The sequence below is a fragment of the Nerophis lumbriciformis genome, linkage group LG30, assembly GCF_033978685.3.
Source record: "Nerophis lumbriciformis linkage group LG30, RoL_Nlum_v2.1, whole genome shotgun sequence".
Lineage (NCBI taxonomy): Eukaryota > Metazoa > Chordata > Actinopteri > Syngnathiformes > Syngnathidae > Nerophis > Nerophis lumbriciformis.
Genome location: NC_084577.2, coordinates 7271054 through 7283751, shown reverse-complemented (window position 1 = coordinate 7283751; position 12698 = coordinate 7271054). Strand labels below are relative to the sequence as shown.

Here is a 12698-nt window from a genome sequence, read left to right as displayed (position 1 = left end):
GCACCACTCTTTCTACAGGTTGTGGAGGCATAAAAAAAATTAGGTAAAATGGCCACTGCCCAGTTAGCTCATGTACGTCTTTAAATCTCTGGATTGATGAAGTAATGTGCTGATCATTCTTACTGGGGACCCTGGGGAAAAAGACTTAATGGGTTCATGGGGACCAAATTTAAATAATTTTGCATAATTCACACAAATTTGTACGTGACTACTGAGACAAGATCCTCAGAATACAGCACTACAACTGTACTCTTACAGGAAGTTTCACCACTTAAATGTTAAAGCAAATCCTGCATTTTCTGTGACATTACTGAAAACTGCTATTTAGCAGTAATGAAGTTGTCTGCAACTCCAACTACCATATACCAGATTTTGTTTTTGGAAAAATATATTAGTTTTAACTAAGGATGGATACCCTACAGAATCACAGTACTATTAATGCCAAGATAACAAATGTTTCACTTTTCAAGAAAATGTATTTTCTCTTTTACCAATATTTGAAACACGTAAACAAAACACACCCAAATTTCCCTGTTGTGGGATCAATACCCACAGAAATAAAATACAAACTCATTTAAACTTTTATTTTTGGTTTCCCTTTAGGGGACCTGTTTTTTTGTCAGAGGTCCCCTAAAGGGAGACCCAAAAATAAAAGTTTAAATGAGTTTGTATTTTATTTGTGTGGTTTAAGGTAAGATAAGATTATCCTTTATTGGTCCCACAACAGGGACATTTGGGTGTGTTTTGTTTACGTGTTGGTAAAAGAGAAAATAAATGTTCTTGAAAAGTGAAACATTTGTTATCTTGGCATTAATAGTACTGTGATTCTGTATGGTATCCATTCTTAGTTAAAACTACTATATTTTTCCAAAAACAAAATCTGGTACACACACACACACACACACACACACACACACACACACACACACACACACACACACACACACACACACACACACACACACACACACACACACACACACATTTAATATATAAACACAAATATATTGACAGCACGAGACATGGAAGGATAAAGAAATGTGTGTAAGTATCTTGACAAATGGGAAGATTATTATCCTTATTTAAGAAAAAGCAAGGTCAGGCTGACTAATACTTTTTGTCAAATTTTAAACATTGATTTTAAGAAATGATGTGAGTCAGCATGAAAAATCTCCGAAGCATAGTGCTTATAATGTAGGAATGTTGACAGCATTGCTTGGCTTTGCAGGCCATATTTATTTAGTTTTATGATGAAAATCCTCTAATTGTTACATTTTCCCAGGAAATTTCACATATTTTGAAATGCAGATGTTTACATGTATCTGCTTGATGGTGAATATTCTTCTCTTTTCACGTTTAGGGGAAAGCCCCTTTTTCTTTTCCAGCATGACTGTTATCCAGTGCAAAAAACAAGGTCTTTAGAGCAGTGGTTCTTAACCTTGTTGGAGGTACCGAACCCCACCAGTTTCATATGCGCATTCACCGAACCCTTCTTTAGTGAAAAATGTAATGTTGTTTTTTTTCAAATTCAAGACAAAATTATATGTTTTTTTTCCTGGTGCACAAAATGAACCGTGCATGAACCACAACAAATGACACACCTGCAAATCAGATGGAAAATTAGAGGGAACATTGTTTGGGGGCATCCATAATACGCCGATAGGGAGAAGTTTTTATTTACACAATGAGTCTCCGCCGAACCCCTGAAGCCGACTCACCGAACCCCTAGGGTTCGATCGAACCCAGGTTAAGAACCACTGCTTTAGAGGCAGGGGTAGATAACGCAACAAAGAACCCTGACCTTAACCCCATCCATAGACAAATTCCAAAATCTTGAGGAAAACACGTGAGTCACGTTTTCCTGCTTAGAATTAAAGGGGAACATTATCACCAGACCTATGTAAGCGTCAATATATACCTTGATGTTGCAGAAAAAAGACCATATATTTTTTTAACCGATTTCCGAACTCTAAATGGCTGAATTTTGGCGAATTAAACGCCTTTCTATTATTCGCTCTCGGGAAGCAATCCGCCATTTTCTCACTTTCGTCGGTGTGTTGTCGGAGGGTGTAACAACACGAACAGGGACGGATTCAAGTTGCACCAGTGGCCCAAAGATGCGAAAGAGGCAAGAAATTGGATGAAATTTGTTCAAAATACGAGGGTGTGGGGAAAGCCGACGAAATGGTCAGTCGTTTGTTCCGCACACTTTACCGACGAAAGCTATGCTACGACAGAGATGGCAAGAATGTGTGGATATCCTGCGACACTCAAAGCAGATGCTGACATCAACTCAATCCCCACCTAGTACCAACCTCGTCATGTCCGTTGTGTCCTGAGCAAGACACTTCACCCTTGCTCCTGATGGGTGCTGGTTAGCGCCTTGCATGGCAGCTCCCTCCATCAGTGTGTGAATGTGTGTGTGAATGGGTAAATGTGGAAGTAGTGTCAAAGCGCTTTGAGTACCTTGAAGGTAGAAAAGCGCTATACATGTACAACCCATTTATCATTTATTTATTTAACTCCAAAACTGGACGGATCAGCTTTCAGGAAAAGAGAGCGGATGAGGGTATGTCTACAGAATATATTAATTGATGAAAACTTAAAATTCATTACTCCCGTTTTACGTAAATTATTATACATAAACTGTGTTAATAATTGAGCTTAAAAACATTTATTTTTTTCAATCATTCGAGTACATTCGGGTAGTCTTGTGTAATGCAGTATTTTGTGTCTATTTAGGTATGGTTAACCTGAGTGCTGAAATCGTGGAAAAATAAATGTCCTTAGCGCGCTTAAAATAGGCTGTCTGCACTCTCAAAGTGCATGTTGTTGCCAAATGTATTTCATATGCTGTAAACCTAGTTCATAGTTGTTAGTTTCCTTTAATGCCAAACAAACACATACCAATCGTTGGTTAGAAGGCGATCGCCGAATTTGTCTTCGCTTTCTCCCGTGTCGCTGGCTGTCGTGTCGTTTTCGTCGGTTTCGCTTGCATACGGTTCAAACCGATATGGCTCAATAGCTTCAGTTTCTTCTTCAATTTCGTTTTCTCTACCTGCCTCCACACTACAACCATCCGTTTCAATACATGCGTAATCTGTTGAATCGCTTAAGCCGCTGAAATCCGAGTCTGAATCCGAGCTAATGTCGCTATAGCTTGCTGTTCTATCCGCCATGTTTGTTTGTGTCGGCATCACTATGTGACGTCACAGGAAAATGGACGGGTGTATATAACGATGGTTAAAATCAGGCACTTTGAAGCTTTTTTTAGGGATATTGCGTGATGGGTAAAATTTTGAAAAAAACTTCGAAAAATAAAATAAGCCACTGGGAACTGATTTTTAATGGTTTTAACCCTTCTGAAATTGTGATAATGTTCCCCTTTAAAATTGCAATTCTCTGGGACAATTTTTTCAAACGCACACATTGTTAGGGGACATTAAGTCCATGCTGTTATTACTATGTTATACTCCTCGTCAGTTTATGGGAGACGTACTCAAAAAAAAAAAAGAAGATAAAACCGAAAATAATCCATCAATTCAAAAACATGGCACGCTTGCTCGCTCATAAGTACATTAAAGACAGGCCAGAAAAAAGTTGATTAATTAATGCGATCGCTTCTCCCTCAAACTGATGAATGATCGATGCTGCCGGCGAGCCTCGCCAGTGGCGTCAGCTATTAGCACGTGAAACCAGGGAAGCTGAGCCAACTTGCCCTGGCCCGGTGAGGCTTGCTCACGGACGGGGAGAGTGAGGAGGAAGTGTCCAGTGTGAGCAGGGCCAACCCCTGGCATAAACACACTTTGCGGTTGTTTAGGGCCACAACCACATGATTAATGAGACTGGTCACTTCAGCAGCTGATCATCAACGTGTTCGTCATGCTCTGCAGGTGTTTGCCTGTTCTACTTTGATGGACTTGGTCGGATATAATTATGTTTTGTTTCTGCTAAACTAATATACAGCGGTGAGTCGACATGTCCTTTGTAATAGTTTTACAGCAGTTTTTTTTAACAGCATCATGGCCACATCTGTTCAAAAGCTCATTGAGTTCATTGCAATGCGAGATACACTATGTTGCCAAAAGTATTTGGTCACTCATTCCAATGATCAGAATCAGGTGTCCTAATCACTTGGCCTGGCCACATGGATGACAGAGTCTGGTGTGGATGAACTTGACTGGCCTGCACAGAGTCCTGACTGAACCTGATAGAACACCTTTGAGATGAATTAGAACAGAGACGGAGTGTGTGACCTCACCAATGCACTTTTGGAAGATAGGTCGAAAATTTCTATAAACACACTCCGCATCCTTGTGGACAGCCTTCCCAAAAGAGTTGAAGCTGTAATAGCTACAAAAGGTGGACTGACATCATATTGAACCCTATGGGCTAGGAATGGGATGGCACTTCAAGTTCATATGTGAGTCAAGGCAGGTGGCCAAATACTTTTGGCAATACAGTGTATTTCTAAAACGACCGTATTATTTAAGTTTTTATTGTAACCAAACCTTTTTTCCAAAATATATAGTTTCTAGAGCAAAATTTTTTCCATAGTTTTTGGCCAATGATTGTGTTTTGTTTACTTTTTCAATCTATTTTTTTACCTTTTCATCTACTCTTTGGACATTAACTGGAATATAAACACATGACTACTGAACATATTGAATTTAACTGATGATAATATTAGAGATGTCAGATAATATCGGCCTGCCGATATTATCGGCCGATAAATGCTTTAAAATGTAGTATCGGGAATTATCGGTATCGTTTTTTTAATGATCAGTATCATTTTTTTAAAATTAAATCAACATAAAAAACACAAGATACACTTACAATTAGTGCACCAACCCAAAAAACCTCCCTCCCCCATTTACACTCATTCACACAAAAGGGTTGTTTCTTTCTGTTATTAATATTCTGGTTTCTACATTATATATCAATATATATCAATACAGTCTGCAAGAGATACAGTCCGTAAGCACACATGATTGTGCGTGCTGCTGGTCCACTAATAGTACTAACCTTTAACAGTTAATTTGACAAATTTTCATTAGTATGGGGGCGGCATGGCGTAGTGGGTAGAGCAACCGTGCCAGAAACCTGAGGGTTGCAGGTTCGCTCCCCGCCTCTTACCATCCCAAAAAAAAAAAAACGCTGCCGTTGTGTCCTTGGGCGGGACACTTCACCCTTTGCCCCCGGTGCCACTCACACCGGTGAATTGAATGATGAATGATAGGTGGTGGTCGGAGGGGCCGTTGGCGCAAATTGCAGCCACGCTTTCGTCAGTCTACCCCAGGGCAGCTGTGGCTATGAAAGTAGCTTACCACCACCAGGTGTGAATGATTGATGGGTTCTACATGTAAAGCGACTTTGGGTACTTAGAAAAGCGCTATATAAATCCCAGTTATTAATTAATTATTAATTTTCATTAATTACTAGTTTCTATGTAACTGTTTTTATATTGTTTTACTTTCTTTTTTATTCAAGAGAATGTTTTAATTTATTCATATTATTTTATGAATTTTAAAAAAAGGACCTTATCTTCACCATACCTGGTTGTCCAAATTAGGATAAATAATGTGTTAATTCCACGACTGTATTTTTCTCGGTATCGGTTGATATCGGTATCGGTAATTAAGAGTTGGACAATATCGGAATATCGGATATCGGCAAAAAGCCATTATCGGACATCCCTAGATAATATTATATTATAGCTATAGCCTAAAAACAGCTTGCGACTTTCTAAATATGGTTAATAACAGTAAAGGAGAACTGCACTTTTTGTGGAAATTTGCCTATCGTTCACAATCATTATAAAGGACATGACGACAGATGGATTTTTTTTTTATGCATTCTTAATAGTAAATAAATAAAAGTATGCTTACAGCGGAGCCAAGGGGAAGTTCCACATTTACGCGCATAAAATCGCAAACAATACAATTTACATCTCGTGACTTGAATATTAGTCAAATTAGTGATATTGTTATCATAACAGACAAACTATTTTTGGTCGTCGTGGTCACTTCCGTGTCTCCCTATGTTTACATCATCGAGTAATCTGCTGCTTACTTGCTCCCTGTAAATTTATTCTGGATCATAAATAATTAATCTCACTTGAAAAGTAGATGGCTGATGAAATCCGACAAGTTGGGACATTTTGACCGCCATATAGGACCTGGAACTGGCAAGGACGACACGGAAAGCGATTGTTCCCTCCCGGCCCCCAGCCCGTTTCTTCGTGAGGATTATAAGACATTTTTCATCTAAATGGAAATATATGAACATCCCAGCAGTCGGCATCCTAGCAGACCTTGTACAGTAAGTGATGTTTTATTATGTTTGTTGGCTCTCATGAAGACTGCAGTGAGTAATAATCAGTGATGAAGCAAAAAAAAAGCAAACGTTGTGATGCGTTTTTGAAATCAATGCGCCGCGTATGCTTAAAATGAGCAAAATACGTAAATATTCAATGTTATCATAAATGTGCCCGTTACTACATTACATATATACTTACATCATGTATATAAAACCCTAACGAAGGTGTTTGGATGTTTTTTTAGGGGCTCTATAGGCAGAATTTAACGGATCCCGTTGGCTTCATTGTCGCGGACTTTTGATCTAATTTATTTATTATTTAGAATGCATTAAAAAAAATTCCAGCCTCCGTCATGTCTTTTGCAATGACTGTGAACGATAGGCAAAATTACCAAACAAAGTGCAGTTCCCCTTTAAGGCTATATCTACACTAAGTCGTTTAACCCCTTAAACAAGGGGTGTCAAACTCAAATACAGAGTGGGCCAAAATTGAAAACTGAACAAAGCCGCGGACCAAGGTTGAACAAATTAACCTTTTAATAGGGACCCAAACAAGTTTTGCATTGAATATTGAACAAGCAAGGCTTATATAACTTTATAGTGACATGCAAAATCCAGTTTCAAATAATAATAATAATCATTAAAAAATATCAATGGCATATCAAATACAATTTAAATAAAAATTGAATGCCTTTTTTCTATTTGCAGCCTTCTGAGGTAAATATCAATATTAACTTTTTCCACAGGCTAATAAATTTGAAAATAAAATAACAATGAATAAACCAACCATTCAGGACTTTTAACTGTTCAGTTTGCAACACACTGATCTAATCTGATGTGCCCAAGCCAGATACCTGCCATCTTTTCTTGGATGCTAGTTCATTAATGTCGGGGCTCAGGCTTTGAGCTGAGGCAACCTTCATTATCCAACCAAAGTGTTCATCAGTCATTATATCTCGTAGTCCACCCGGACCACAGTCTTGGGCCGTGCCTTAGAGGCACTGCCTTTAACGTCCTCTGTGAGCTGTCGTCACGTCCGCTTTTCATCCATTCTAACAACGTGTCGGCCCAGTCACAAGATATGTGCGGCTTCTGTACGCACACACACGTGAATGCAAAGCATACAAGTATGCTTTGCATCGCTGTTGATCAAGATCAACAGCGATGCAGGTTACACTGAGGGTGGCCGTATAAACAACTTTAACACTGTTAGAAATATGCGCCACACTGTGAACCCACACCAAACAAGAATGACAAACACATTTCGGGAGAACATCCGCACCGTGACACAACATAAACACAACAGAACAAATACCCAGAATCCCACGCAGCACTAACTCTTCCGGGACGCTACAATATACACCCCCGCTACCACCGACCCCACCCCCAACTTGTAGCGTCCTGGAAGAGCTAGTGCTGCAAAGGGTTATGGGTATTTGTTCTGTTGTGTTTATGTTGTGTTACGGTGCGGATGTTCTCCCGAAATGTGTTTGTCATTCTTGTTTGGTGTGGGTTCACAGTGTGGCGTATATTTCTAAGAAAACTTAAAGTTGTTTATACGGCCACTCTCAGTGTAACTTGTATTGATGTTGATCAAGTATGCCCTGCATTCACTTGTGTGTGCGTGCAGAAGCCGCACATATGTGACTGAACCAGCACACGTTGGACTGAATGAAAAGCGGACGTGACGATTTTCGGGAGGGTCACTGAAATCTGGGACTCTCCCGGGAGGGTTGGCAAGTATGAGAATTAGCGGTGAATGCGGTGCTACCGTGGCACCGCCGCTGAATATAATCGGCGGGCCAGCTCTAGTGTTAATTTGATATCGCCTCAAGGGCCAAGTGAAATTACACGGCGGGCCAAATTTGGCCCGCGGGCCAGAGTTTGACACCTATGCCTTAAACTAATAATTATTTAGCCTAAGCCCGTTTCAGCCACACTAAACCAGCGTTTAAGGTAACCCTCCTTGGATACATTTTTACACGGGTAAGTGTTATGATCCGCTGCCCGGATCATAGTTTGTTTACGTTGTTTAGTCACTTGTGTTTTCAGCACCTCTTGAGTTTGTTTGTTTCAGTTGCCATGACGGCAGATTACACTCAGCTGCCTCTGGTTAGTGTTTGAGGCGCTCACTAATCAGAGGGCTATTTAGTCTTCACCTGGTCTGGCTTCCTAATTTGCATTTGCAACAGTTGACGACTTTTGTTTCCTGCTAAATACCGGCTAGCTTCCACGCTAGGCTATTTTGCTTGCTAGCTCCCACGCTAGCCCATTTAGTTTTTACCTTAAGTGCTATGAGCACGTTTTTTTTTTGTTCCCGTCTGATTTATTCTTTAAATAAATCATTTTTCCTACCTGCACGCTGTGTCTGAAGCCCGTCTGCATTCCTGGGAGAACACCCCGGCATCACGATGCGACCCGGTCGTCACAGTATGTGCGTCGTGTATTTCTTGAATCTCCGGCTCTTAACTTTGTATGAACTCATTGATCGTTTACAAACTGAGTTCGGAATAGAAGTGAAGTCAGAAAGACCGCGCCGCACACAGGAAGTGACGTCTGAAAAAACACGCCACAGCCAGCCTATAACAACCGGGGCAAACCACTGGAAATATGAAGGTGAGTCATCCAGACATGCCCGTGTTTCTCCTTCTTCTACATGTACAGACGCTTGTGGAAATCACACATGAATATCTTAAGAGAAGAAAACGCGCAATTGCAGCTATTTCAGATACAACACATCTCAGACGGCAAGAAAACTTTCGAATGTCAACTGTGATTCTACTTACCGAAAAACTACGTCCATTTGAGACAACGAGAATGCGAGCTCCCGTGGATGTGATAAAAAAGGTAGCGTGTGGTTTGTATTACCTGGCTGTCGAGAGAAGACTACGGAAAACATCGAATGGATTTGGAGTGGCAAAGCAGACTGTATCAGTTATTGTCCGCCATGTATGTCGCGGACTCAATGTCTTGGTCCAGAGTATATAAAGTCACCAAAAACGAATGGACAATGAAGGTGAAGGCAAAAGAGTGAGGAGTGTCCTGACCACATATCTAGATCCCTAGATTGATTGTTGTTAAATGTTCTTTATCACATTGTTTATGTGTCTAATAAAGATTTATGATGGCTCAGGTGTGATTCACTACAATAGGGCCCCACAGCACACTGGATTCCAGTTAATTGAAATACCACAACACTGGATATTGTTCAGATAAGTTAAATTTAATTTAAGAACTTGCACACAAAGCAACACTGGAGGTGACTATGACATGCGCCGGCGGACGGAGGGGGGGAGGGGGTCTTAAACGACCATTGTGTGTGTGTGGACAAGGATAAGGTTAGGTTGGATTAACCCTGGATAACCTTACCGGCTTGGTGTAAACGGGGCCTTTAGACATGAAATAACACCTACATAGTCAACTTTACAAGCCGCAAACTTCAGAGTGTGATTTAGCGAGGGAAGACTGTATTACAATACTCACGAGGCTGCAGTCAACCCTAGCTCCACAAGACCAAAATGAAGCCTAGAACAAAGTGTTGTTTAGGGCCACAAAATCCCAAGTCCAGCCTTAAATGTGAAGTCTTAAATTGAATGGCACCATTTATTTGTGATACAGAGTTGTTTAGACTGCGATTTTTGTTGGATTTTTTGTGCAGCCCGAGTCCCCATTTTCAGGTTTGAGGAATGAAATGGCTAGTATTTGTGTTCCTGGTGCTTGAACAATCACTCACCCATTTGGTTCTTGTTAGGAAGGTAGTAGGCATTCAGCGCCTGTGGGGGGAGAAGCCACCTGTGGAGATATCAAACAAACCACACGCACACAAACATCCTGAGTTTGGGAACATTCTCTCATCTCTGTAAACCCCCTAGTGAGAAACATTCAGCCCCTGTGATCCCACAGTCATGGCTCTCTGCACAGAGAAACAAGGACAGTCCCAGTTTATGCTAATCCACTTGAAGCCAGACCCATCGATTGCCACCACATTCCCCAAGTGACTAACTCTGAAAGTGAGCGATGCCCTTGTTCCAGGAGTGAAAGACTGATTCTGCGTGGGCTGCACAGAATCGGTCGGAGAGGAGCAAAACACAAAGAGGAGGAGGAGCATTTATTTATTTCCCAGTGACAAGACAGAGAGAGCGAGCGATGAAAGATGCACCTTTTGGTGATAAAGCAGGAGTGTGTGTTGCAACTCTTTAGGGTATTGCGCGTGGGCTAATGGAGCACTTGTTCCAGGCATCTTGGAATAATAATGTGTGTCAGAGCACAGAATCAGTCAACCCAAGACTATCGGGGGGCTGTATTTTACAAATGAGCGCCAATGCTCACAGCAATACTGTCTGGCTCCTGTAGATAACTAACTAAAAGCGTCTTTCTGGAATATGTCAATTTCAAATCAGTTTGTCTCAGTGGCAATAGCACAGAAATATTAAACTAAAAAAATAAAGCACAGGGACAGTATGCCTTTTATAAAAACACGGGGCACTTACGCGGTCTTGTCCACTTCTTCGTGAATCTTCTTGATCGATAGCTTGATGTTGAACTTGATGCTGTTTAGGATGTTCTTGAAGTAGGTTTTTTCATCCACCTCAAACTGCAGAACCACAGATAAGATGCCAGCTATGGGTTATTTAGTACGGGCTACTTCACTACTGTAAGCTGTAAGAAAGACACACACAGCGTACCAAAGTATTTTCTACCTGTCCCTAATAACATTATGATGCCTGGGTTGTTTTTTCACTTTAGAAAATGCTGTCAGGCAAGACTTCTAGGATGGTATTTTGGATACACCTAAACACGTATATTATGAGACTTGTGTGCAGACAAAATGTGGCACACTTTTAGACTGCAAGAAAATGGCTTTTTTTGAATTTCTGGTGAGGTTATAATGTTATATAGGTTATAATGTTATAACCTCACCAGAAATAAAAAAAAAAGTCATTTTCTTGCAGTCTAAAAATGTGCCACACTTTGAATTTCTGGTGAGGCTATAACACTATAGCCTCACCAGAAATTCGAAAAAAAGCCATTTTCTTGCAGTCTAAAAATGTGCCACACTTTGTCTGCATGATCATGATTTCTATTTCCAATGGTAGTTTTAGGTCCTCAAGCTAGTTTTTAAGGAAAAAAAAAAGTTTTGTAATAAAGCCCCTTCTACACTAAGCCGGCCAGCTAAGGTTATCCAGGCTATAACCCACCTAACCTTATCCTCGTCGACACACACACAATGCCACTGTTTAAGACCCCCAACCCCTCCGTCCGCCGGCAAAACGCGACCGAGTACGCATGGCCGAAAAAAAATGCGCGCGTCATAGTTGCCTCTGACCTGGAAGTGTATTCTTACCCTGTGTTTCAATGTAGACTATTGTCACATATCTTTTAACAGTAAACCTTGCTTGCCTCACCATCATCAGCTGTTAGACTAGCCCTATTGTAGTGAATCACACCTGAGCCATCATACATGAATCATATCTTTAATGGACGTGTGAAAGTAAACAATGTGATAAAGAACAGTTTACAATCTAGGGATCTAGATATCTGGTCAGGACACTGTGCTTGGAGGCTGAAATTGGCGGTTGTACTTGACGGCCGTAACCACTTCATGGCTTCACAATAATTATGGAGTACAAAACTAGACGTCGAATAATCGCTCGACATACATCGCGGACAATAACTGATAGTCTGCTTTGTCAGTCCAAATACACGCGCTGTTTTCCGTAGTACTCTAAAAATTAGCAAACGCAATCCATTTAGCGTATCTGCTGTCATGTATATGTAGAATATACTGTATGCTGATTATCACAACATTGGGAGGTGGAGATGCAAATATAATCATTTTTGTTTTCAAACTCTTTGCTCTGATTACTGCTTTACACACTCTTGGCATTCTCTCGATGAGCTTCAAGCACACCTGTGAAGTGAAAACCATTTCAGGTGACTACCTCTTGAAGCTCATCGAGAGAATGCCAAGAGTGTGCGAAAAAGTAATCAGAGCAAAGGGTGGCTATTTTGAAGAAACTGAAATATAAAACATGTTTTCAGTTTTTTTTTTGTTAAGTACATGTGTTCATTTATAGTTTTGATGCCTTCAGTGACAATCTACAATGTAAGTAGTCATTAGGGCTGTGAATCTTTGGGTGTCCCACGATTCGATTGAATATCGATTCTTGGGGTCACGATTTGATTCAAAATCGATTTTTTTTCAATTCAACACAATTCTCGATTCAAAAACGATTTTTTTCCCAATTCAAAACGATTCTCTATTCATTCAATATATAGGATTTCAGCAGGATCTACCCCAGTCTGCTGACATGCAAGCAGAGTAGTAGATTTTTGTAAAAAGCTTTTATAATTGTAAAGGACAATGTTTGATCAATTAA

At 40.4% G+C, this 12698-nt stretch overlaps 1 protein-coding gene across 1 annotated transcript in view; it reads right to left on the bottom strand.

Annotated features, from left to right (window-relative positions):
- The window catches only part of ecel1 (endothelin converting enzyme-like 1), a 176505-nt gene that overhangs the window by 36079 nt on the left and 127728 nt on the right, over nucleotides 1-12698 (bottom strand). Inside the window, exons 11-12 of the mRNA XM_061925937.2 lie at nucleotides 10809-10912; nucleotides 10052-10110 (exon numbers count right to left, since the gene is read on the bottom strand). Of these exons, the coding sequence (XP_061781921.2) occupies nucleotides 10052-10110; nucleotides 10809-10912 (163 nt within the window). The remainder of the gene's footprint in view (nucleotides 1-10051; nucleotides 10111-10808; nucleotides 10913-12698) is intronic.